General features: G+C 47.8%; 1 protein-coding gene and 1 long non-coding RNA gene across 3 annotated transcripts; both read right to left on the bottom strand.

Moving 5' to 3' along the window:
* Nucleotides 1-545: 545 nt before the first annotated feature.
* On the bottom strand, nt 546-15128 carry RBM38 (RNA binding motif protein 38). The gene is made up of 4 exons (XM_085079247.1): nt 14763-15128; nt 13938-14061; nt 13267-13321; nt 546-2011 (listed from the first exon to the last, which is right to left on the bottom strand). The coding sequence occupies exons 1-4, from the start codon at nt 14928-14930 to the stop codon at nt 1714-1716; spliced, it is 645 nt and encodes a 214-aa protein (XP_084935373.1). The 5' UTR covers nt 14931-15128; the 3' UTR covers nt 546-1713.
* Nucleotides 15129-16308: 1180 nt separating this feature from the next.
* On the bottom strand, nt 16309-26812 carry LOC146428541 (uncharacterized). Of its 2 annotated transcripts, XR_014855992.1 has the most exons (5): nt 25391-26812; nt 21804-24894; nt 19517-19679; nt 17937-18131; nt 16309-17132 (listed from the first exon to the last, which is right to left on the bottom strand). It is a non-coding gene; the product is annotated as an uncharacterized LOC146428541 (long non-coding RNA). The 2 variants fall into 2 exon arrangements; XR_014855991.1 differs by lacking the exon at nt 25391-26812 and having other exon boundaries at nt 21804-25288.
* Between the last annotated feature and the right edge of the window lie 61 nt (nt 26813-26873).

Raw genomic sequence — 26873 nt, 5'->3', positions numbered from 1 at the left:
AAACTTCTAAAGCAGTTTCGTTGGGGAAAGTCAAATGTAGCAGTGGGGCAGCAAAGGAGGCTCAAGGGTGACAGTCTGGCTCTGCTGGATCTGAGACACACTCAGAAAATCCCCTTAACCAGGGCTCTGGCAGACCACCTATTTCTAGATGGATTCAGTTTTAGAAAAAAAAACCCAACTTTTTCCAGGCAAATAACACAAGGAAAGTGACCAGAGAACTCTGGGATGAGATCCCATCTGTCCTCACTGCCATGGAGCTGCACAGGGATGGCAGCACCTCCCACCCTCTGCTCCACAGTGTGAGGAAGCACTTGGCACCAACCCACAGGTTCTGTCACCTCAGGAACCCAGAGCTGCCTGGGGACATGCAGGGCAAGAACAAGGATGGTGGCATCACCCCACGCCTGCCAGGGTGGCAGCAGGGCTCTTCCCATGGGACAAAGCACTCCCAGCCCACCCCAGGGGAAGCCCAGCATGGCCACACCTTTAGGTGGTAAACCCCAAAGTACTGCAGCCAAGCAAACATGGCATCATACAGCATCGAATCATTTTAAAAGTTAAAATAGTTTATTGCTGTCTTTGTAGAAATGCACTTAACTGACATCGCCTGTTCTCTTCCTTTATTTGGCTGTTGGATTACAGGCATAAAAAGGTTACATTTACCCATTTGTTCAGTGACATAACAGCTTTTTCTCTATTGCTCCACTCATGATATTCTCCTAAACCTTGCTGGCCAACAGCCCCTAAATCTCCTTTACATAAATACTGTAAATGTCTCCATAGGTTGCAGCATTGTAACAAAAGATCTACCAAAGTAGACAAAATGTTCAGTATTCTTGGTTGGTTTTTTGCATTTAAAAATATACCTAAATTTGAGATAATCTTAACAGAGTAACAATTACAATAAGAAAATAGTACAGTGCGTTGACTAAAGGAATATTCTGCTCTCCTTCAAGCCAATATTCCCTTTTGCATGTTGAAGTGATTCAGCAATTACTTAAGAACTTTTACCTACATACAATAATTTAGTAAAATGAGAATTAAACAAGGCAGATACTTACTACTATTCTTCTGTCTGCAATTCACAGCTCATGCGAATAAAATCGCAATAAATATTAAAAAATAGTTTTTCTTTTGCTTTTTTCTTTTTTTCTGTAAGGCATCTCTGAGTATTACAAAGTTTTTGTACAACCAAAAAATAAGATTGCTTTTTTTTTTTCCATGTTCTCCGAGTACCTCTGTACCTCACCAGTAAAATAAGAGGATTGCAGGTTGGATGAGGAAGGAAGAGCTGGCGGGGAAGGGGGAGGAAAGAAGACCACAGGTGATGGAAGCAGACCGCCAGGCGTGCAAGAATCTGTCGTTTTCCCGTGAAACATCTCAGCTGCTTTCAGAACATCCTCAAGACAGTGTCTGTCCGGATCGAACGAGAGGGGAAAAAAACAAAAAAAAAAAAAACAAAAAAAAAAAAAAGGAAAAAAAAAACTTACCAGAAGTCCACTTTCATAAGCACAGTCAGACTGCAAGGATTCGGGTTTGCCCTCAACACTATAAATAGCTCAGGTATCGATATGCACCTACATACGGGGGGAATAGGGGCGATTTTTTTTTTTTTTTGCTCGCTTTGTCTCTTTTATTATTTTTTTTGCATTTTGCCGTCCTAGTCTCCTCCTTGCACGGGCAGAGATTGTCCTGGCAGGGCGAGGGCTGCCCTCACTGCATGCGGTCAGGCTGCAGCTGCTGCGGCTGGTACTGCACGAAGGCTGCGGGCGCTGCAGGGGTGCTGGCGCTGATGGGGGGCTGCACCGTGCCCGTGTAGCCGTAGCCCACGAAGCCAGCAGCAGGGGAGGCAGCGTAGGGATACTGGTCGTAGGCAGCTGTGGTGTACTGGGAATAGGCTTGGCTGGCGGCCGTGTAGTCGATGTAGGGAGACGTGATGGACTGCACGGGGGTGGGGATCACCACGCTGGGCTGGATGATGGCTTGGGGGTAAACGTAGTGAGGAGTGAGTCTGTGGAGGGAAAGGGAGAGGGTTAGTGAGGGGTTGGGGTCTTCCCAGCCTGCACGGCCCCTCTGCCCCCCAAATTCGTGTGTGCCAGCTGTGGGAATGGTGCTGCCCAGCGGTGCTGCCCGGGGTGGGGATGAGAAGTGAAAAACCCCTAGAGCCCGAGGGGGGAGTAGTGCAAGGTGAAGCATGGGCTGCAACTAATACACACATCCTGGTCCTCATGGCTTGTATCTCCCACTATCCAGGCTGCTGCTCCCCAAAATAACCTCCCTGGAAATACACAACACAGTCCTTGGCTCACCACATTTCCTTGACGCCCTGCCTGTCCCTGCCAGCCTTTCTGCCTCCCATATCCTCCAGATCCCACCACCCAAGCCTGGCTGGCGGGTTTTGAGGGTGTACAAGGGTGTCTTGAAGGTGTCCCTGGGCACCTCCTGGCTCCAGGGACAACGAGTCACTCCCCATGTGTCCCACCAGGAATGACCACTGTCCCCAGGCACTGCCCCAGGCCCTCCAGCCTGCCAGGTGTTATCAGTTACTACACACTTACACCATGTTTCCACAACACTGGCTATTTAGGGCAATGCTACAGGGTGTTTGTTGTAAAACACGAGATATTACTGCTGCTTTCTTCCCTCCACTAACACTCCCCAGCAGCTGGCAAGGCAGTGACACTCCTGTGTCCCTGAGATGTCACATCTGCCCCTGGCATCTCCGCTGCCCTTTCCATGAGGATCCCCAAAGTGCTGCTCCTCCCAGGTTTGCCCCTGCCCTGAGGTAGCTGTGCTGCTGAGAGGAACTTAACAATGTCACAGTCAATTAAAGTCCATAGATGGAAAGATCCTGGAGGTGATTAATGCGGGAGTGCCCACTAATTTGCTAGAAACTGCTAATGAGGAGGAAAGGGAAGGGGAAAAAAAAGCGTCAAAATGAAAGGGCTGTATTTTCCAAAGGGCTCACGTCAAGTCAGGCCTCAAACAAGGGCAAAAACTGTGCAAACCTGAAGGTTTAGGTTCATCCACATAAATGCACATAATTCTGCCATGAGCCAGAAAAAAAAAAGAGGAATTGCACGTGGCCTGGAGAGCGCAGCAGGGTGACACCTCTGGGGCTTTTCTAAGAAATGGGGATGCAAATTATCACCAGCAAATGGCACAGTACCAGTGGAAGGTCAGAGCCACACACACCAAAAAGGTGGAGAAGATCCCTTTGGCCACTGCTTGCTGAACCACAGAATGAACCAAAGCCATCCCCCGAAGAGCTTGTGCCACCCTGCCTCTAAACCCAACTCGTTTTGGCAAACAAAAAAAACCCCCAAGGCGAAACTCTGCAGAGGGCTTATGCAGATTCAAATATTTTGGGGATTTTTGTGTGGATGTGTGTGACAGCACATTTTCAAACACAACCACTTTTAAAAGCCTCCCACGGGCTCTTCACAAGGCACAGGGCTGTACATGGCTACCCTCATTCCACTTGAGCATCCTAAACCTCAGCCACCTCAGTCACATGCTGGGGTCCACCTGGGGCTGGTCACTCCTACCCTGCACTTCCAGGGCTGTTCCCATTTGCTTTACAACCAGAGCTGGACGGTTTAATCTGCTCTGCAGGCAGGAGAAAGGCTTCTCACAAACAAGTGCTCATCTGAACTGAGTTTTCTCTCCTTTTCCCACTCCCATATGCAGTTTGTTTTTGCTTGAGAGAATTTGCATGACAAGAGAGTGATTGCTCTTCTCTCCCCACACAGCAACACTGCCTCCAGAATTAGGGTTCTTCCATATGCCAAGGGCACCAGGGAGGATGGACAACGGTGAGCATCTCCTCAGCCTTTGGCTGATTCAGTGCAAGACCTTCTTCTGAGGCCACAGACACCCCTGGACAGCAAGAGGGACCTCAGTCCATAAACACACCATACCCAGCATCACCCTGTGGGTAACAAGAATGAGATGAGGCAGCAGAAATCCATTGAATCCCTTTTTGTTTAGCTCTGATCTAAACTGAGGCCAGCACAGCTGAGTCAGAGCTGGAGCTTAGGCACCAGCTCAGCCCAAGGGCACTAAATGTCACACCAGGCAGTGGCAGTGGTCTGTTTGAGGAGCAGGGCTGAGTCCCACCATCAGGTTCCTCAGCCTGTTGCTGGGAGATTTTTTCTTTCATTTTGGTTTAAATAACTCAGAGGTGCAGCAGTGCTCTCTGGGGCTGCCAGGCTGTGGGGAAAGGCTCTGCAGAGTCAGAGCTATAACCCCCAGGCACTGAGGTTGGGCATGGCATGAGCAGACTGTCCAGGCTTATTGCTTGTAGGTCAGCAGCTCAGACAGCATCCTGCATCCCAGCCTGGGGATGGATGCTCTGGCTGCTCATTGCTTCTCCCTACATGTCACATCCTGCCACCAGCCTGCCTGCTACTCCAGGGCTCAACAAAGTCAAAACCACTCCACAAATGCAACGAAAACCACAAAATCCACTAAAAACCATGCAGCAGCAGGAGCAGAGGATGGGGCTGCACTTTTCCTGCACACAGGTTTTCCACCTAAGCCTGCCAAATGACCAGGAGGACACTCTGAGAGACTCCCAGCAAGCCAGCCTGACCATCACCCTGTTGGAGCAGCTCCACCATGTCCCTTGCTGCCCCCCAAGTGCTCTCCAGCCCATGTGGGGGTCGTGCTGCCATCAGGGGAGTGGATATTCCCTGCTCATCCCAAGAAATTCTGTACTGTTGGCTGTTCTTTCATGCATGGAGCTCCTCAGTGGGCTTGGAGACAACAAATCTGCAACATCCTGCACTACTTTTTTCCCCTCAGCAAGGAAAAATTCCAGCTCTTCAGTGCTACTTGGAATAAAAAGCATCATTAGCTTGGAAGGCAGTGAGTACTCCTGAACTCTGCTTGCAGAAATCCATCCCACCAGCCCAGTGCATACACAGACACACATCACACTCAATAGCTGGTACTGCACTGGAAAATCACACTCAGCAGCTCCAGGATCTGCTTCTAAAGGGACTGTAAATGTAAAAGGGAAGGTTCTCCTGGTCTGTGGGATTTTAGTAATTCAGCTAGAAATTTCAATCAAGATATTATGCAGTTTGGTGTTCTGAATTAGGTGGACAGATGGCAACTCGTCGATCAAAACAAAACACACAACCCAAAGTAAGGTCACTTTGATGACTTGCAGCTACAAACAAAACAAACCAGTGCAGTAGGATGAAGCTCTCTGCTGGCTCCATTTAGCATCCACAGAAAATCTTAAAATATTTTCCCCTCTTCCATTATTTCTGAAACATCTTTCAGGAAACAAAATTTTAAAAAAGCAAGCCGTTCTGGAGTTCTCTTTCTAGAAAACAGCAAACTCTAATCTGAATTTCTACAGGATGAGTCACATCTGTGTTTCAAGATGCCTTTCCCTTCCTCCCTCCCTGCAGTTTTCCTCCATCCCCCACGATGGGCCCTGCCAGCCAGCAGAGAACTTCACCAGAAACACACACGGTGTGATTATAAAACATCAACCAAGTGCTCAGCCGTGGCCACCACACACCAAAGTCATCCTGTGGGCAGCAGATGGACGAGGTGCTGCTGGCACCACAAGGAATGGTGGCAAAGGCCACCCAACACCATGAGCATGGACAAACCTAAGCCTGGCGGTGGCACAGGAGGGACAGCAGGGGAGACAGCAGAAGGGACAGCAGGGACTCAGCAGGGCACTTGTTGTGCCAGCCTGACCTTGTGGCACCATGCCACGCTGTCCCAGCAGCCAGAATTGAGACAAGAGATGGTGACAGAGCCACTGGCAGAGGGGACACGGCTCTGTCCTGCTCTGGCTGGGGACAGAGCAAAAGGGGCACCGTTCTGGTGCAGGGCTGGGTGGGGATGTTCAAACGTGTCAGGGGAGGTGAGTGGGGACAGCACCCTCGGCTCCAGGCAGATGAAAATGTCCCTTTTAAAACCTGCCATCACCCAGCTCTCCCAGCACAGCAGCAGGGCAGGGCTGGCTGGGGCAGCCAGGAAGAAGGGATGAGTCAGGTGGAAATGTATCTCACACCTCTCCCCCAATACTGAGGAACAAGCTCTCACCAGCAGCTCTCTCCAGCAGAACTCATCTCAGAGACACTTCATATATTTGACTATTTTATATCAGATTTACACCTACAATGTGCTTTAGCTGCACTTTCTCAGCTCTCTGCCACCCTGCAGGACTTCTTACACGCGAGCCACGAGGTGCTGCTTGCTTCAAGCTGAGCTGGAAAGTTTGAGAGAGCAGCAAGGTGGGAGTTCCTGATCCCCTGGATCTCTGGCAGCCCTGCTGGGAGCTGGTTTTGTCAGTTCTGGAGAGGTGGAGACAGCTGCACCCCTCTGTCAGGAGGGACACGGCATCACACAAACATTTGGGAAACGAGGAGGGGCACAGGGCTCTTGGCAGCCTCACAGAGATCAGCACACAAATGCCACCACCACCAGCAGCCTTTTATTCCTTGAAGAATAAAAGAAACAGAGCCCTTTGTGTCTGCCAGCGAAGGCACAAATTCTGGCATTTGACCCCAGGAATTTGGCCTCAGTTTCGACTAGAGCTGACCCATTAGCTGCCACAGGGACACCCACACTGCCCCAGCACGTGATGGCAGGAGGTGCTGGGGACACTGCAGAGCCAGCTGAGCATAGCCCCTGGTGCTGTCACACCTCCAAGAGATCCCAAAGTCTATTTTTCAGTGGGTTCCTGAGTTTAAAGCTGCTCTGGGAAGCACACCCCACACTTGGGCTGGAGATGCAGGCACACATCCTGGTGCAATTCACACTCCAAGGAATCGTTCCTGAAGGACACTCCCAAGCCAGCAGGCACTCACCTCCAGGAGACACTGTCAGTAAATGTGTGTGCAGTAGAGGCAGGGCTGGCCACAGGGATCAAACGGGCCCCAGCCACGGTGACAGGCTGCAGAAATGTGAGAAATTCAGGTGCTGCTCTCAATCCAGACATGAGGAGGAGGCTGGGGCATGGCTGGGGGGTCCCTGCCTGCCATCTCCTCACTCCAGGAGGAGATCACAGTTTATCCACCAACACCTGGGTGCAGATCAGCACATTTGCCGTGCCCCAACCACTCCATGATCCCTCACCATCCGTGACAAACCTCCAGCTCCTGAAATGGCCCTACTAAAGCTGATTTAAACATGCACTGAAATGCCAACAGCCTCATCAGCCAGCTATCCCAGCCAGCTCAAAGTCAGACAAGGATGAGCTCTGCAGCTCCATGGGATTTATCCTCACCTGCTGCAACATGACACAAACACAAAAGAGCAAAGCAATCAACACAATTTCTGATCTTCTCCTAACTAATTTGCCTGTCTGTCTTCTCCTCATCCTCCCCTGCCCCTCTGAGAAGATTTACACCACAGCCTGTGCAAACAGGTTGAGAACTGAGTTTCCTGCTGCCCTGCTGGGAGCAGATGTCACCTCACCAGTGGCAATCACCAAGGAACAAGGTGCCACAGCAGACTGTCCCAGACTGCAGTCAGCGGGGGAAAAACCCAGAAAGAAATAAAAAAGAGGCTGCAGACCAAAGGTGGGAGTACATCTCACAAAGATCTAATCCTTTTCCTCAGATCAACCAAGAGTCTGAGATCAACATGCTGAGTTCCACCATGAGTTACAGCCAGGCTCAGCAGCTTTATCCTCTGCATCGTGCTTCCCCCACACCCAAAGGAAGAAGGAAAAAAAAAACCCATGATCCTAAACAAAGGCATGGTGGGCCAGACCAAAAATACTTTTGGAGAAGCAGGCTGAAAACCACTCAGGTAGCAGGAGATAACATCTGCCTGAAACAAGAGCCATCTGGCACCAAGGAAAAAGCCACATGGAAGTTTATCCGCAACTAGTCAGCTCTCCAGAGAAGGAAAAACTCCTCCCCTTTCCAGTTATCAGCACGGCCAAACCAGAAATTAACTGACAGAAGAAACAGGGACTGCTTCACACCAGGAACCTGAGTCCTTCAACATCAGTATGAGGACGCTGGGAGGATGGCAGGGAAAACCAGGGTCTCCAACAGATTAACCCAGGAAGCCCCAGAATTCTGCCCTTGACTGAGCTCTCCAATTCTCTTCTGCAGTTTAGAGAAAATCAATGGCAGAAATATCTCTAAAGTCTTCTGAAGTATCTGACAAGTTTGGGAATCATATACATTACAGTGACTACTTTCAACTGGTTCCATTTTTAACAGACTTACTTTCTTTACACGTGGTCCCTTCCACTGACCCTTAATTAAAACCATCCACACATTTGATTTATCAAAATCCCTTTCTTGGAGAGATGAAGTGTTTTGAAGTAGAAAGCTTCAGCTAAGGAAGAAGCAATGAAACCTCACTTTTTTGACAAAAGAAGGCCTACACTGATAAAACAAGTCATTAAGTAATTTCTCAGCCAAGAGAGAAATTCCATTTTAAGAGTTTGTGATCTCTGCTATCAGTCATGCTTTTGTTGTAGCAGAACATGTAAGACATCCCAACCTAACCCCTCCACACCTTCCCACAAGCTGGAATAATGGGGAATGCCTGGATCCAGTGTGGTTTTCCCAGCCTCTGCAGCTCAACTCTGACCTGAGAGAGCTAAAATGCTCAAAGCTGGTGACAGGGAAATTGCAGGGGACAGCACAACCCTGTTTACAGCACTTGGAGACTGAGAAACAGGAGACTGAGCTCTAACTCCGAGGTCCACAACTTTTCATCTTTTGTGATCATGGGGTATATTTAGCTGTGGTATGTAGCTTGCTCCCATCCGTGGGGAACAAGTTCTTCATAAAAGTCATATTTAGAAGTGACCCGGTGTCCTTGCTACCAAATTATCAGCACAACAACTGTCTGGTTCCCTGGCTGGTGCCCTCAGCTCTGAGGCAGGATGCCCAGGGCTGCATTCATCATTCGAATTACTGGGCATGTGCTTAATACTATGAGTTGGGGCCCATATGCCAGCAGCTGCTCAAAGGAAACATGAGATCAAGCACAAGCTGGGCTGCTCTGGAAATTCAGACGTGTGCATCAATCTGCCACATTGGGACTCTGTGGCACCAGGCAGAGCGGCTGGGGGGTTTTGGGTCTGCCACTGCCCAGCTCCTGCAACAAGGGGAAAGGATTCAGGTCTGTGCTGATGAGGAGGATGAAGAGAAAGTCCAGCAGAGACAATGGAATCACACAGAGGAGATGGCACAGCCCAAGCTATGTGCTGTAAAGGCAAAGCCAGAGCCAGCTCAGCCTGTCTTTCCATCACACACAAGCCTGTGAACTGACTGCCCAGGAATGGCTCAGATCCTTCACCTGTGCCTTGCAACAGGTCTGTCACTGCTCTGAGCTTGGGACATTCCCACAGCCAGGTGTGAGGGCACTGCATCAGACCACGCTCTCCTTTTGTACTGTTTTACAGGCAGAGCATGAGCGAATTGTGCCCCAAACCCAAAACAAATGGCACACCAAACCCTTGGGTTTGACACCAGCATTTGCCATCTCGAAGTAGATGCTCAAGGAAATTCCCAAAGCTATCTGTTCTGCTTATAAAGATATGTCTGCACTTAAAAACCACAAAAAGAAATAAAAAATAAAATTAAAAAAATATAATAAAGAATAAAGAAGGGATTTCTTTCTGACTGGCAAGCGTTTGGTCTGAACAGCAGTCACCATGCATGAGAACCAGCAGCTGAAGCCGTTTGGAAAACGGATTTGGACATTTCTCAGGAAATCCCCCCTCTCCCCCCCAAGCTTTCATGTTACTGGCACAGGACAACACCAGGTGCTGGGTGCTCCATCCACATGAGCCCAGCAGAGCAGGGTGGGATCCTCCAGCTCCGGGCAATGGGCAGTGGGAAGCTGGAGCAGGGGGATGCCAGCTGACAGAGGCTGGGCACAGCACGGCCAGCGTGCTCCCTTTTATAAGCATAACCGCAGAAAAGATGAAAGTTTGTTTCCTTTTGTTTTTAACCCAATAGAGAAATTTTAAGGATAAACAGCTGCGAGGGAGGCTGGGCTGACACAAAGAGGGACTTTCTTCACTTCCTAACTGCAGCAGCATCAATGCATGAAATTTTAAACTCAAAGAGGTTTAACTCTTTCTGACATTGCTGGAGACCAAATGTGGGCCAGAGGCAGGGGGCCACCAAAACAAGTGACTACACACAGATGGGGTCTCTGGAGCAATGACATCCAGTGTGCAGACATGGAAAGAGCTGGATCCTGCCACAAGAGACAGCTTTATGCTTGCAAGAGCTCAGTCACTTACTCAGGCACTGGTAGATCTCCCACACAGATAGCTCCTTCGCTGAGGCACAGCCACAGGAATGCATCTGCCATATGCTGCCCGTGGCCAGAGCAGCAAGCAGAGGAGAACCAGGGAATCCCTGTTCCCAGCACAGCCTCCAACCTAGCTCCAGAGCCCCAGAGGAGAGGACCAAGAGGTGGGACCGAGCAGCTCTGCCACATCACCTGATTCAGTGTGGCAGCTGCAGGACACACCAGCACTGCCAGGTGCCTCCAAGCACAGCACAGTCTGCAAGCTCCAGGCTGAGCCCCAGGCCTAATGCTGCTTCCCTAAACTCAGAAGCAGGATCTCCAAGTCACCCTGACACAGACACATCCCTTGCCTTGCATTACAGTTAAGATCTCTGCTTACAACACGCTAGAAACTACTTCTCCAAACGGGATTTACTACTGACTCTGTGCTTTCTGCTGTGCAAGTGCCTCCCCTGCCAGGACAGCAGGAAGGAGAGAGGTTCCTCATGGTTTCTCTTTCTGTTCCGCATAGCCCGGGCAATATTTACAGCTGCATTGAGGTGTCTGGGGCTGGGGGGGGAAGCCTTCAGTGTATAAATAATCCCCAGTGATGTTTGGGTAATTTTCATAGTTTCCATTCATTTCAGGTTTCACCAAAACCTGCCTTCTGTGGCTTGATGCTGGGACACGACTGGCTGCTTGCCTTCGTTAGCTGCCCGGGAGTTAACGGTTTGTCACTCATTCCTGCCCTGCCAGGCACCCTGTGCCCCACAACAATCATCTTCTGGAAACCACAATGGCAACCCCTGGGCACAAACACTTTGCAGAGACAGGAACTGCAGCAGGGAGAGCCAGGCAACATCTCACACCAGGGGCGAAGCAGCCGAGCCACTGAGCTTCCTTTGGGAAAGCTCAGGATCCACTCTGCACGGTGCAGAGCAAAACAGCAATTCAGTGATAAACTCCTCATCTACCCTCATATCCCACAGAGGGCCAAGGAAATTGTGGGTTCAAGGGAGTGCAAGAGTGGAGTCTGGCAGGCTCTTAGTTTTGTTGGTCTCCTGAGGAGACAAAGAGGGAAGTGGCAGCCAAGCTCTGTTGCTTGACTGAGCACCTGAGGCTTTGCTCAGAAGCCACAGAGCAGCCCAGCCGTGGTGCTCAGGTGAAGGTGGTGCTCAGGTAAAAACATTCTGCCAAACCCACATTTCCAACGATTCTGCTGCAGCAAGGACTGAATTCAATGAAATTCTTGTTTACTGATGCTTGCAAATAATGATATATAATCCCCTCCCTCCAGCCCTCCATTCTCCTGGTTCCTGTCTCTTGGCAACTGATAAATAATTTATAGTGTTCTCTGCTGTATGTGCTAACTGCAGCTCTGCTGGTTTAATGATGAAACCAATGCCTAAGAGCTGCAACAGGAACTGCCTAGATCACATGGAACATGTAATCAGTCAATCCCACACACCTCTGGATGTGAAACCAAAAGCAAACTGTTGGAAAAAAAAAAATAAATTGTTTTCCAGAGCTGCGGCTGCGGTGTAGGAAGGGCACCCACAGAACTGCAGATAATCTGCAAGGTGCTCCTGCCAACACGAGGAGTTTAACAGACTTCACCATTTTGCTCTTCCCTGCTCACAAGTGTGGCAGGACTCACCAGAGGCTGCTTTTATTGGCAACTTCTCTCCTGCACTGCCATGCAGAAGTCTCCGGGCTCTCTCATCTGAAAGGTGCCACTGCTGCTTTGGGGGCTGCAAAAGCACTCCCATTGAAGGAGAGATGTTAAAAAGCAGCATCTTGTCTATGCAGACTAATGTGGCTCTTGCTCCCATAAAAAGGGAGACTCTTCATTTCATGGCACATGTTCTTCAAGGCTTTCCAGAGCTGTAACTGCTTGTGGAAAGCAGTGTGTTTGAACCATACACAGCACACGTACCCTGGGTGTGCACTATTGTGGCAACACAGCCTCTTACAGCCATAAACTCATCAGAATGAGATTATCCAGGCAGTTGGCAACTGCAGCCATAAGGGCAGAGGAATGAAAGTTTTATTGTTGGCAGATTTTTTTTTCTTTAAAAAAAAAAAAAAGAAGAAACAAAACACCCCAAAAAAACACGAGCGGGATGAAGTATTGCTGTTGACAAAGGCCAAAATCCCATCTATTTATATTAGAGTCACACAAAAAACCACAACAGGGCAGTGCTCAAAAGCTTTAAAAAATGCACCTACTTTCTTAATGCTCTTAGAAAATAATAATAAAAAACCTTATCAATATTCACTTTCTGAAATGGTGTAAAAAAAGAGCTGCATCAATCATTAAACAGTTAAATGAAGGCAGTATGACAGTCACTATTGTTCTCGTGAAGCACACTTGTCTTTTGCCGAGCAGCTGCCAGATCCTATTAGATGTATAAAAAGAGGACTTTTCTAACCGAGTAGGGATGGTATAAGCTATTGAAAACAGCAGACAAAAGCCCACTTTTGCAGACTATTCAAGCCTTGTATAACATCTGTCCAAAATCAATTTTTGACCTAATGTTACTTTCATTAAGTAACAGACTTTGTTTCCAATGCAATTTGTTTTCTAGGATAAAACTGTATCCTAAGCGTTATTACGTGGGAAACGGCACAGAGGAAGCAGAGGATCTTATTTGAGAAACATGAGAACAGAATTTGCTTAATTGTTTTGACACCTTAAATACTATAATAGAGAAACTATTTTCCATTTATTTGAATTCCTGTGAATTCTTGAAGTTGGCACAGCAGTGAGCAATGCACTGGGTTTATTATGACTAAGATTTACTGGGGATAAAGAAGGATCTTTGGGAATTACATTAAAGCTGACAAACGCACAAAACTTCTGAAATCTCCACCAGAAATAAAGTACTCTGAACATTAACAACAGCTGTTGAAACTGTCCACTCTTGACAGTGAAGGCTTTTTTCACACATTTTAAATAATGAGGAAGGAAGCTGATTTGTGAATTTGATTTCAAACAGACCGTTAGGAAACATTTCCACTTACCCAAAGGGTCTCTGAATGAAGGCTGGATGTAACTGCTGCACACCTATGGTAAAACCTAAAAAAAAGGTTCAGAAAAAAAAAAAAGAAATATTAATGAATGGCATCCATTGTACCATTCAACTCGTAACACACAGGCAGAATTACACCACACATCTTTGCATTCGATCTGCTGTGCATGTGAGCACATTCAGAGCCCCATTTAGAAACAAGTTAAATTTAACATGCGTGTGTGATATGCACGAGGAGCAGATGGGAATTCATGATGAAAGCCCAGTGTGAATGTGCTGTTATCGAACAGACAATGGGGTATAAAGCCTTGTTTTACACACTGGGTGCTGCGGTCGTTAAAGCAAAGGGAGAAATGATGAAGTGGATCTTACTGTTAATTCTCACGTAACAAAGAGGGTAACGGGCAAACATATCAACCATGGAAGAAAACAGCTTTAGCTCAGTTATATGAACTTTGATGAGTAACATTAGTGCAGCAGGGCTGAGGAAGGAGATACAGCAGAGAGGTAACTGGACGACACAGCGTCCTCAGCCAACAATCAGAACTATGGGGGACAGATAAATGTGCATCGTCAGATCAGATGATGCCAGCCCGAGGAACTTGTTTCCTCGTCTTACAAGTTATTCTAATAGAGAGAGATGGGATCTCCCGGATGCCTCACCAGTTTGAATACTCCTCGGTTTTGCTCCCAAATACGCCAGGTTCACATTGGCTTTCCTGCCGTCAATGATGGGGTTCGGGTCTTTGCAAGCTCTTTCAGCAGCAGCTCTGTCTGCCATGGTCACCTGGAACCAAGCACAGCCTTGTTTGTAGCAACAGCGCTTTGTAAACACTCCAGCAACAGGCACTAAGCGGAGTTTATTTATTGTTCTATTTTCAATCGGGAGCCGAACTCCCCTCTGCACGGCGGGATGGGAAGGGCTGCTGGGACTCCATGGCAAAGCGGGCAAAGCTCCCCCCGCGCCCAGTTTCCCCGCTGGGCCGCTGCCAGCTGCTCTCCCCTGCCCTTCCACCTCCTCCCCGTGCCTTTTGGAAGAAGCTGGCGGGGCTTTTCCCAAAACCCCCGGAGCAGAGCTCAGGGCAGCAGCGGGCGGGATGCGGGCACGGCGCTGAGCCCCGCACGGACATCGGTGCTGAAACGAACGGCACGGCCTCGACCAACACGGGGGGCTCCTCCCGGGCCCCCAGCCCAGCCTTTGTCCGGGCTGAGCGCCTTGTTCCCGCAGCGGGCACAGCCTCCCGGCCCGGCACCAGCGCTCCGCGGCAGCCGCGGGACGGGCGGCGCTCCGCAGCGCCCAGCACCGGGGTTTGTCCGGTAACACCAGGGGGTCTGTCCGGCCACACCAGGGGGTCTGTCCGGCCACACCAGGGGGTCTGTCCGGCCACATCGAGGGTTCACCAGCCGGGGCTCCGCTGCCTGCCCCTTCCCCGGCGCACAGGGAGCAGAGCCGGCGCCCGCCCCGTCCCGGAGCGGAGCGGCACTTACAAAGCCGTATCCTCGGGATTTGCCGGTCTGCCGGTCCGTGATCACCACCGCCTCCTCGATGTCCCCGAAGACCTCGAAGTACTTCCTGAGGGAGGAGTCGGTGGTGTGGTAGGGCAGCCCCCCGACGAAGATCTTGGTGAAGGTGGTGTCCTTCTGCACGGTGTGCATGGTGCCGGGCGCGGCCGGCCCCGGCCGGCATCCACCCCGAGCAGAGCCGAGCCGCGCCCCGCCGAGCCCCCCCGCGGCGGCCGAAGGCAGCGGAGCGGCGGCGGGTCCCGGGGCCCTACAGCCGCCTCATGGCCGCGCCTGGAGCCCGAGCGCGGCCCCGCCGAGCCCGCCGGTGCCGGTGAGTAGCGGCCGCCCCGCCGCCGCCGCCGCCTTTGTAGGGCCGCTCGGCCCCGCCCCGCCGCGCCGCGCAGGGGTGCTCGGGGCGCGTAGTCCAGCCCGCCGCCTGCCTCCCGGGGGTCTCCGCTCCCCCCGCCGCCCCTGCCCCGCCGCCGCCCCCGGGCCGCTCCCCGAGCCCTGCCCCGCACGGAGAGCCGCCGGCACCGCGCCCCGCAGAGCCCCCCGAGCCCCGCCGAGCCCCGCACCCCGCCGGGCGCTCCGGGGGTCCCACGCCGCCCCTCAGCCGTGCCCTCACGCACTACAAGTCCCGGCGGGCCCGGCAGAGAGCCGGGGGGGCGAGCGGAGCGCTCCGGCGGGAGCCCGCCAAAGATCCCGCCTGGCCGGCGGGCGTTCCGCACCGCCTATTGCACAACCATCGCAACGGCGACGGCTCGCTCCCGGCTCGCTCCCGGCTCGCTCCCCGCTCGTTGGGCGCGGGGACAAAGCCATGCGGCGGCTGGCAGCCTTGGTGGCACGCGGGGTGGCAAAGGCGCGGTCGAAGCCGAGGCAGGAGGAAGGGGTGGTGTTGAACCGAATCGCTAAGGAGGAACAGCCAGGGGGTCAGGGAGTGAGCAGAGGTGCAGAAGGATCCTTCTCAAGCAGGTTCTTCTCCACTGGGCACCTGGACACCTACCCGAGCAGCCGGGATGCACCGTTCCCATTTCCACTGCTAGTCAGCAGTGGGGCTCTCCTCAGCTCTCCTCCTTCTGCATTTTGTTCCGTCAAAGGATAGGCAGTGAAGTGCCGCTGCCTTTGACCTGACCTGCAGGTTTCAGCTCTGACCTGTGATTCAAAGCTGGGAGCATTGTTACTGTAGCAGAGCCCTGTATTTGCTCCACACATCCCCTTGGCCCATAACTGGAGGAAAACAAAAGCTGAAAAGCTACTTGGTACTTCAGAACCCACCGCTGGAGAACTCTGATGAATTACAGCTTGCAATGCTGTAATTCCTCTTCTCCAACATCAGCTGGAGTTTGGGGTGTGGGAGGGGATCCCAGAAATCATTGTTTGCTCATAGTTTCCATCACCCAGGATCTCAAGAATTGCCCCTGTGCTTTAGGATTATCGTTTCTCAGAGAGATTTTTTGCAACATGATAAATGCAGAGATAAGATTTTAGAAAAAAAAAATTAAAAAAAAAAGCACAAAAAACCAAAACGCAGTGAAGTTCTAAATCACCATCTACTTTGGCTTCTATACAGCAGGTTCAGACTCTGCAGACATTTTTTTCTTATGGACCCCACAGAGAAAAGCCAGTTATTTCAAGAGAAAGGAATGCATTAATGTCTGCACTCCATAGTTATTCATTAATATTTTTCTTGCACCGCTTCCATAGTTCTAAACACCCTATGCTTCATAAAAGACAGAGGAAAAAAAAAAAAAAAAAGCTGAGGAAAGCCATTAAGCTTTTCAGTCCTGAAGCACCAGACTTCAAGACTAGGGTGCATTTCCTTTGATTACTGTGGAAGAAAGATGGAGCTGGGCCAGCAGCACCCAACATCACTGCAAAATTGACAGCCTTCTGCAAATGGATGGTCCAGGGAGACTTTGTGGTTTGTGCAGCCACCAGCTGTCCATCCCAACAGCAAGAATACACCTTTGGGGTCGCACTCCAGCCAGGGGCCTCTCTTCCACTGAGTCACCCCTTCTGTCTGCATGACTTCCACCACAAACTGCACATCAGCTGCTTCCTGGGCCGCCCGAGCTAATGACAACCCAGTTGGCATCCAGTCACTGTCCTTTTACAGAGCTTCATTCTGCTCCAAATGATGGCAAAGATTCAAATCATCCAACCAGACTCTGGCTCCTCTGCAGGGCAGGCAGGGCTGGCAAAGTTCTCCAAAGAGACCAGCAGTATTTCTGTTCTTGATGCTTACGCTGGGCAGGGGGGGAAAAACAGATTTTTCTTCTTCCAGCATGAGCCCCACATCTCTCAAAGGTGATATCCCAGCTCCTGGTCTTCCCTTGAGGCAGGAACAGGAGTTCTCTGGCAGGCAGAACAGAATGAGAAAGGAGTTAAGGCTAAAAAGCTGCTCTCAGTGAACACCACAAACCCCCTGGTACTGCTGGCATGGCTGGGGGAGGCTGCCTCAGCTCTGCCACATCCTGGAAAGCAGGACGGGAAATGAAATCTCCTGTCTCATGGTGCAGCTATTGCAAACACAGGCTCTAATGAGCTGTTACCACAAACACAGCAGGAAAGGGAAGAGAAAGTGAGTGAGGATGAGTTTATGGAACTTAATTAATTTTATTTTTTTCCTCCTTGTTCTTGTGATAAGCAACCATCCTCCTCCTCAAAGCACCAACAGATAAAATCCAGCCATCGGATCAAAACTGCAGGAGCTTGGCAGAGCCACTTTGCTGACATCTCCCTGTGCTTTTAGTGCAACAGTAGGAGTATCTGAGAAGAATATGTTTCAGCTTTCTCTGGTCAAAAACAGCTCCTGCAAAGACAGGCATGTCTCAGAGTATGAAGCTGCCTTGGGGAAAGCAGGACTTTGCTTAGCACAAATGTCAGAGCAGACTGGAAGCAAGAAGGGGAACATATATCTGATATTTTCTATTGTAGGGATGCATTTAGTCCTTTGTAGTCATGAAGGAATAAAACTACTCAGGTCAAAGAGCAGGCTGGGAGAAAAGTCATCTTTTGCAGTGGGTGTACAACCATCCATATCCTTAATGTATAGGAGTTGTACTGCAATTCCAGAGCATCCTATTCTCATTCAGATTGGGAAGATTAATTCTGTGGTAATTCAACACAGTTAAGAGGACTCACTGGGTTTTTACTTACATGTTAATATACTCTTTGAGGCTTATGCAAAAGTGATACACAAAGCCTCCTTCTGGTGGACTTCAGCAGCATTGTCCAAGAGGTGGAATGGAGCAGCTGCACATCACCAAACCAGGTGTCTTGGATTCCACTGAAAATCCTAGAGAAAGTGGCACTGCAAGACTATCCAGGTACAGAACCATGTAGAAATGGTCCCTGTGTAACGGAAGAAAATCAAATGATGTCAGGAAATCATACCTTTGGGAGCACAAGAACAGGACAGAGATGGGGAAACAGCAGCAGGGGAAATGTTCCCTGTTCCTTGGCCTCTGCAAAGCCCCAAAATCCCTTCTGTTCTTGTCCCTCCCTTGGCAGTGAAGCTCTGTGGTGCTCTCCTTGAATACTTGTCTGAGCATTTCCCTTTCTTCCCTAATGTCTTTAGGAGAATGGAAACACCCCAGGTCTGACCTGCAAGCCACTGAAGAACCTGCCTCATTTCTCAGCAAACTGATGGACTTTAATTTTAAAATGAAGCAGGGCTACTGTGGAGATCTGACTTTTTTTCCATTCCTGCTGCTGCTTAGCCAAATCTTCATTGCTGTAGGGCAGTGCCCTTGGGTTTTGCCATGGATACCCGCTTATTGCAACAACAGCAGATGAAACATCCCCTTAGAAGCTGCACAGTTAAATAAGTTAACTGGAGAGCAAGGGACATACTGTGGGAACTGTTTGGTTTGTTAGTTTTACTAATGCTCAGTCTGGATGCTGGCCACCAGCGAGGCTGTGAACAGGCAGATCTTGAGGGGAGCTGAATTCAGGGGCATTTGGTTTAGGTTAGAGCAGGAAATTCTGCATCTGGGCCTTCTGTCTCAGATTTTCTGGTTTGGTGCCCTGAGCACACCATAACCATTGCTTAACCCAGAGCTGCTGCTGCAACAAGAATTAAAAAATTAAAATCATTCTGCTTTGGGCCACTTGTAACAAAATAGTTGAGCAGAGGATGTTGCCAATCAGGGCTGCTTTTTGAATAGGCTTTTGCTTCTGTAAGAATCTTCCCATAGGACTATTTCCTCTTCTGAACATTCCAGAACTGAGTGAATTCTGTTTCCTTTTGCTGGCTACACTGGTTACACACAAGCAGACCATCAGCTCTAGTGGGCACAGAATGGTCTGGTTTAATGTGCAAGAAACCTGCATTTAAAACAACATAATAATAATGTTGGTGCCACATGGATATGGACATTGGTAACTCTGGGACTGAGAGAACAACAAATGGGACACCTGACTTGACTGTACTGGAAAGGAAATGTCATTGAAAGCCCAATTCTACTTCTCCAAACCTTCCTGCCCACCACTTGATGTCCCTTCACAAAATGAAAATTGTGTATCTGTGCCATGACAAAGGGTAAACAAAATCATGCTAATTGCAAACAGGATTTCTGAGAAAGAATAGACTCAGGGGAGAAATTGCAAAGCTCATAACTGCTTGGAGGATCAGGCCATGGGAAGTGCACTGCAAGCCTTGGATGTAAGTCTAGATGAAAATAAAGGCATAACATGGCCAAGGAGACCAAGAGGCTGTGCCATCACATTGCTCATACCTCTGCAACTGCCAGCAGGGAGAATGTCTATATTCAGGAATGTTGTGCTTTGCTCTCTGTGCCACCATCCCTGTTTCCTAGGAGTTTCTCAGAGCACAGCTTGGCACTTTTCCTTCCACATGCCCTTGTGCCACTCATGTGTGTCAGGGGAAGAATGAAGCACCTGCTTGGGAGCAGGAAGGCCTAGGTCAGCAAGGAAAGGAGCTGCAGTGGTGAAGATGTGCTGCAGCCACCTTGAGGGGTCCAAACTACATTTCTTGGCTCCTCTGCTCATGGGGAATTTCTCCTCCACACTCTCCAGTTTGCTGTTTACCCAGGTACAGCTCCTGGGAGCTGTGTGTGCACAGACTCTGCCCAGCCTTGGCACTGCACTCTGGGGAGCTGGAATGACACTGGGCTGGGGCTGCAGCCCATCAGCCTGGGGCTGCCAGCTGGGGATTGTCACAGTCTGACAGCAGGGAGCTGGGCTGGCTTTCTGAGCAATCAAAATACTGCCCTTGATTAGGATGGTGGCTTGTTTTCTGGCATTGTTGGCATCTCTGCCAAATAGTTTTGTCATCACCAGTATTGTAATGTCTTGGCCTAGAGCAATGGTAACCCTTGCCTTTCCTGTGACCTTGGGGGTGATCTCTCTCTGACCTTTTAGAGAATGACTAATGGAAAGTGCAGATGTTCATATTGCCACTAAATTATGCAATAAATTCAGGAAACCCTTCACTAGCTGATCTTGGTTTCTTCTTTGCTTCGTAGAAGTCAGGAAAGGGATGAGAAAGGGTTAGAAACAGAAGAGGAACAGGACAAAGCAAACAACTCATGGCGGTTTCTGGGACAGAAGTTTCAATCCAGATTTTCTACCACAACTCCTCCATTAATATCGAGCACTGGGGAACAGAAGCTGTTAGATAAAGAGAGATCCAGAAAACATTTTTCTGTTCTGACAACATTAGGTGGTGCCAGCAGAACATTAAATAAATGGGCCAAAATACTGCCCATTTCTTCAGGTTTTCCTTTGGTGATGTCATGGAGGAAAAGGAACTGGCTCAGGTATCCCCAAATCTGAAAGGCACAGCACAGGGGTAAAGGAAAGAAAGACAAGGAGATAAAACCACTTGTCATCACCCGCTAAACACAACTTCCAATAAAGATACTAAAGATCCTGTTCCTTGCCTGAATTCCTGCAAAGAAAATCTGTCTCTCTTTAATGGAAATATCTCTCTCAGGCTGGGATTTAATTATCAAAAGGGTTTTCCTCCCTTAAAAAGTTTTTTAGAAAAAAACATTCCATTTGAGTCAAACTGCAAACTGTACATCTCAAAATAGTTAAACAAATATTTTTGCTATTTCGATTTTATGTTGTACTTTGGGAAAATATTAATTGTAACTTCATACTTTCAAAGTTTGAAAACCATAAAACTACATTGTAAAATGAGCAATAAATCATTTAGTATTCTTTAAAGGAAGGAAGCAGAAAATGTAAGGCCTTTGCAAACAGCAATAATAATTTCTTTTTTCCCAAATATTTGTGGAGTTGTTATGTTAAAACTAAGTGGTATTTTCTGATTTAAAAAAAGAAAATGCCAGAGGGCTTCTAACAATCTCTGCCAAAGCTGCCAGGGCCACATCTCATGACCTTTTCATGGGAGTGCACGTGACAGTGGTAGCACAGACTGAGCAGGAACTGTCCACCCACTCCAGCCAGGGAATAGTCAGGACAGAGAAGAGCATTAAACGAGATGTCTCAGCTCTGGGGTGTGCAGCACAGTTGTATGGACACAACAGATACTCTTAACAGGGAAAGAAAAGTGCCTCCAGAGCTGGAACACATCCAGCATTGGGGCAGATTCAGTTTCTATCCCACTGGCCATGAGCACACCCAGGTCTCACCCATGGATCACCTCCTGAGCCTTGTGGTCCTTTTCTCCAGGTTGCTGTATTTTAGTCCTTACTGACACAGACTCCACTCTGATATTGCTTTTCCAATGGTGATACTTTTGGAAGGTATTTAATGCCCACAATGAACCTGGCCAAGTGCAGAAGACCATATTAAAAAAAAAAAAATGGCATGGTAATTAACCTTCCTTAAAGGTTTTGTTAGAAACTCTTAGAGCCTTCTAGTTACCATGTCTACTCTATTTAAACACCAGGCAGCAAAGACTCGTTGCAGTGGCTCTGAACAAGATATAAACACAACTGGAATGTCAAGGCAACAAACCAGCATATCAGTTTTGGATACAGAAGCTTTATCCATGGAACCTGGAAAGGTATTTAAAAACAAAACCACAGTTACCTGCACTGAAATGTGGCCAGGATGATTCCAGCTCCCACATGATCTCAAAAAGTTCAAAATGGGCCTTTCACAAAAAATATCAGTTACAATGGTGGCACAGCAGGGCAGCTCAGTCACTGACTGGAAGGGTCAAAGCTCACTTGGGCAATGTCATCTGGCTCCTGACAGTCCAACAGCCACATCCAATCAGCTGGAGCACTGATTGCTGATGAGGAAAAGCCATCAACAGCTCAACAGGCAGTTGCCAGCAACACAATGTCCCCAGCATTGCAACAGGACAGTGACATCAGCTGAACATGACAAGTGAAACAAAGGCAGACCACTTTCTGCTAACTCACACTGCCCAGATCGTGCCCACCATGCCTTCAGCCAGTGGCTAAGCACATAGAGAAGAGTGCAAGACTAAAGAGGGCATGGTGTACATGCATTCTCAGAAGGACACAGGCTGGCAGATCAGCTGGTCTGTATTTTGAAGTCAAACTCATGAACAAAGCGTATGGATCAGTAATAAACCAGGAAACCCATCCTGTTGCTTGGAGCATGGTTTTCCTTTTGCCAGCCTGGGCGTGCCAAGGCCAGTCCTACCTCAAAGGACATTTTCATCAGCCTACAAGGAGAAAAAAAACACTCTTCTGTTTCCTTACCAGAAGGGCAGCTGTGACAGCACTGTGCATGAAGATAAGGAGCCCTATTAACAGTGAGACTTACTTGAGCAAGTAGGTCACTAGTGGGAAACATTTCCCTTGGCCAAGCCATATTCAGAATCCTTTGGAGAGTTCAATCATCCTCTCTCTCATCTCCCTACTGCTGTTTGCAGGACCACCAGAGAAAGGTGCTCTGATGATGAACTGGATGACCTCAGCCATTGTGAAAGACACAGGTCAGCATTGCAGAATTACTCCAACTGCATCACGCAGCCAATGGCTGAACAAAAGCTAGAAGGGTTCAGTGAAAAAGGTTTTGCTAAGCTGTTCTCTTTAAATAGACATTTGCCATCTTTCTGTGGTTTTGTGAAAAGCCATTTCAGCCCAGTGAAAGTGTTTTTGAAATGCTACATTGTCGAGTTCTAAGTCTGACAATGCTCCACAAATGTAAATGTTCTTCTTTACAATCATATAGATACTGTTCCATAAATTAAACATTAATGCCTAAACAACCAACTGCTGCCTGCAACCCTGCTGCTGCAGACCAAGAATGAGCATTACTTAGGAAAGAGAGACCTCCAAGGAAAAGAGTCAGGTATCTGCAGAAAGCAATTACCTGTCAGTAAGTGATACCTGACTCCATATAAATCCCACTGTTACAGCAGGAGCATGGCAGACAGCTGTCCTTCCAAAGAAAAAAAAAGATTGCAAAGGTTGTATTTGAACTCCAGTTTTAGTCACTTGAGAATAGTTTGAGCTACTGCATTATCTCTGCCCTTTGCTGAGTGCAATAATCATGGTAAATTCTAAATAAAATTAGTCTCCCTTTGGTGTAGATCAGCAGTGAGCTGCATTTTATAGGCAAGGAAAGGCAGGTGATTGAACCAGTTGGCAGTAGGTCAGAAAAGGAAGGAGATCTGAGCTTACAGCTTTCTGGGAGATGACAACTGTGAGTATCTTGGGAGGAGCTGAGGAAAATCACTGGAGTTCTGTTTTATAGCATTCAGAGGAATTGAGCATTATCACTCCTCTTAGCTAGTCCAGCAAAGCAACAATCTGCATTTAAGAAACATTAATGACAGAAAGCATTCCCTATCAAACTATGAAGGATTTGTTAATACACCACCAAGAAGGAGAGGCTTAGCTGTCCTGGGTATTTAACATGTAATTTCCAGCATTTTTCCTTTGTTACAACAAACTCATTGTTGGATCTCAGCATATCCACACCTCACACATATAAAGCAGCTACTCCCTGCAAAAGACACCCTGGGCAGTAAAGGGTAAACTTTCCCCATGCCCAGGGAAGAGCATTACCTTAATCTCTTATCTCAGCCTGCTTTTCAGTGGCACTTGATACAGGAGCTATACCAAACACTTCCTTGAACACATAAAGCCAGGGATTGGGTTACACACCATTCAATATCTGTGCCACCAGTAAGACAAAAGCTCCTATATTACCTGGCACATGCCTGCTAAATTATTGAAGTGTCCCTTCAAACTGAATACATTCACTGGATAATTAGTCAACAGAAGAAAACGGTCTCTCTTTACAAAGCTAACGTTGACAGGTATTGCATCTTTTATGCGCTGCAACAAAAAGCATTTGCAGAACTGATGCAACACAAACATTTGGAATTGCTCTGCCCATGCACAAGTGTTCCCAAGGCACATGGGCCCCTTTGTGATGCTGCCTCAGTCTCACATTACCTTACAACCAAGTCCTAAAAATGTGAGTTACTAATGTAGCACATTCCCCATTTCAGAAGCAGGTAAATGGTGCAAACACATGGAAGCTTGCTTTGCATCTGAGGAAGGAGTGAGATCAAACTGGCAGATATTACTGTTTTTTTCTTTTAGGTTACACCTGTTACACATGACACTAAGGGGAGAGATGGATTCTTTTAGGGGTCTTTGGCAGAATAAAGACAGCATTAAATTGTAGTTACAACCAAGGTTTTCTTAGCAGGATATTCTGATTAGCATAGCACAGAATTTATCATTAGTATGGCACAGGATTTCTACAAGTAGCATCAATATGGTACAATCTATAAGCAGCATAATACAGAATTTAAATTACAATTTCTTGTAGCCTGGACCCTCTGAGAAGGGGAACAAATACATGACCTACTTGGTCAGATGTCTCTGAACAGTTAAAAGAGCATCTCATAGTTTGTTCTAAAAACTTGGTTTGTGTCTATGGATACCAAATACACTCCTGAAAATCTCAGAAATTATTTCCACCTTCTTCTGTTCTCTGAGTGTTTTGGGATAACTTGCTATTACAAATAACTGTACCTGGTATTCCAGCTCCATGCAGAACTCCAGTCATGCTGCAGCCCCAGCTGCAGGGAAAGCTGTGCTCAGGAGCCATCAGCACTGCCATCGCCTGGCACCACGGCAGAGTTACAGCAACAGCTTCCAACTGCAGCACTCTCTGCATCCTGCAACTGCTGGGGGAGAGAAAGTCATTGGGGAATTGAAAATCCCTGTTGTGAATTGGTTCCTGTCATTATTGTGTCTGCAGCAGTAGATGATGATCATCACCTGGCTGGTGAAGCTGAACAAACCAGGGGAAATGTTTTACACAGTGAATGTGCATGAAAGACTTTTGAAATCAATCAGTCTTACCCAAATGACTGCAAGTGACACTTATTTGGCCAATCTGAAGACATAAAAACTAACAGCATTTCATTTTGTCCTCGTTCATCTCTACAAAATGAGCAGGAAAAGACAATAAATGGTTTCTATCCTTTCAAAGGCCAGACAGTGCAAACCTTATGGCAGTGGGTTGACACAATTCCTCACCATGGGCAGCTGCCCAGACACCTCATCTGCAAACAGCACTTCACCAATAAAGTGAACCAGGCTTTTATTGAAATATCCCACATACACCTAATTCCACCTCAATCTCAAATCCCACCTCTCTGAACAACTCCAAATTACCTGTTTCCCTGGCCTAGGAGCTGAACTGGAGTACTCACCGATTCAGGATTGCATTTCCTCTGACAGATGGTAAATCAATACACACTGCCTGCCTGCCATTGTGCAAACATGTCTTGTTTCATCTGTGAAAGGCTTTAGCACACAAACTTTGCCAATTAGTTCGTTTTCTGAAATACATTTCATTAAACCAATGTGCAAAACCAGTGACACGTGAGAGCAGCAGGAGGAAACTCATCTGAAAGTGTTGAAGTGTTCCCATTTTGAGGGGTTTAACTGAGTTGCTCTTTATGCCAAGGATTATTTTCATGCAATAAAACACGTTGACAGCAAACTTCCAAAAAACTTATTTTATAAATCAAGCGTTCCTCTGGTTAGTTTTGGGTACATGTTAGAATCTTACATTCTTCACTCACTTTTTTTGGACAGGAACTCCCATAGAATAGCAAGTTAATACATTTCCAGAAATGCACTAACACTTAAAAGGGTGTGAATAAACTCTCACTTATTTTTGATGCTTCAAGGGATACAGCTGTGTGTACTTTACAACAGAACCTCACAATAGTTCCAGGGAAGAAAATTGCCAATGTGTTCTTTCAACTTGGGTAATGGAAAACAATTCAGTTCAAAGTCTGTCTCTCCTCCCAGCTGAGCACATCTAATGTGCACAGCAACATAATGGAAACTATGTCCTTCTAAAATTAGTCTGAACAAGTAGCAAGTGATGACTAAATAATTCTGAAGCCTCACCGACAAAGAAATTGAGTCCAGCAGAGTTAAGCACTCAACATATTAACACATAATGTGTTATGAAACAAGACTCACCAGTGCTGGCCTCGGTGTCCACTGAAGTAGGTGCAACTCCATTGGATTCCAGAGGAATGTACCTGCTGGACTCATCTATTTTCTCTCACTCATTCACATTGGTAAGTATTTAAACAAAACGAGATTTTTTTGAAGCAAGAAACAATGATACATTCCATTCTTTCCCTGTTTACACCAGTGGGAGTTCTGCACACACCAGTGATCACATACACCTAATCTTGATCCTACAGTTGCTTGGCCTTCAGTTGACTGGGAAGTCTGGAAAAAATGTGCTAATAACCAAAGATTGCTGCATAACAATCACAGTCTTAGGAAAAAAAATCAACAGAAACCAAATAAATGTATCAGTAGCTGGTCATTTGCTCAAACAAGTGCTGGGAACTCTTTCCTACCTTAAAGAAAACAAATAGTCCATGAATGTGAAACCTAAAACTATGTAAAACATCGAGGTAGCAGGAAAAAAAGCCCAAAACTATTCTGAGAAATAAAACAGAAAAAGGTTTTCCCTCAACAAAGCAGAGCTGGGTGTATTTAAAGGACTTTCCTCTATACCAAACAAGAAATCAGCAAAAGCTGATGAACACAGGGAAGAGTCTGAAGAGAGAGTGTGAAGAGTCTATGATTCATTTATATTCACATTGTCAGGTGTTTGCCTGTTGAA

Source organism: Lichenostomus cassidix, chromosome 20, assembly GCF_008360975.1.
Source record: "Lichenostomus cassidix isolate B80296 chromosome 20, HeHo_3.0, whole genome shotgun sequence".
Taxonomy (NCBI): Eukaryota; Metazoa; Chordata; class Aves; order Passeriformes; family Meliphagidae; genus Lichenostomus; species Lichenostomus cassidix.
This window is presented reverse-complemented; position numbering and strand designations above follow the sequence as displayed.

Coding starts and splice junctions, on each gene's coding strand:
- RBM38 (XM_085079247.1), bottom strand. CDS start 14,930: ATGCACACCGTGCAGAAGGACACCACCTTCACCAAGATCTTCGTCGGG. Junction 13,322..13,937: donor ACCGAGGAGTATTCAAACTG/GTGAGGCATCCG, acceptor CCTTTTTTTTAG/GTTTTACCATAGGTGTGCAG. Junction 2,012..13,266: donor TTCATTCAGAGACCCTTTGG/GTAAGTGGAAAT, acceptor TTCCCTCCACAG/ACTCACTCCTCACTACGTTT.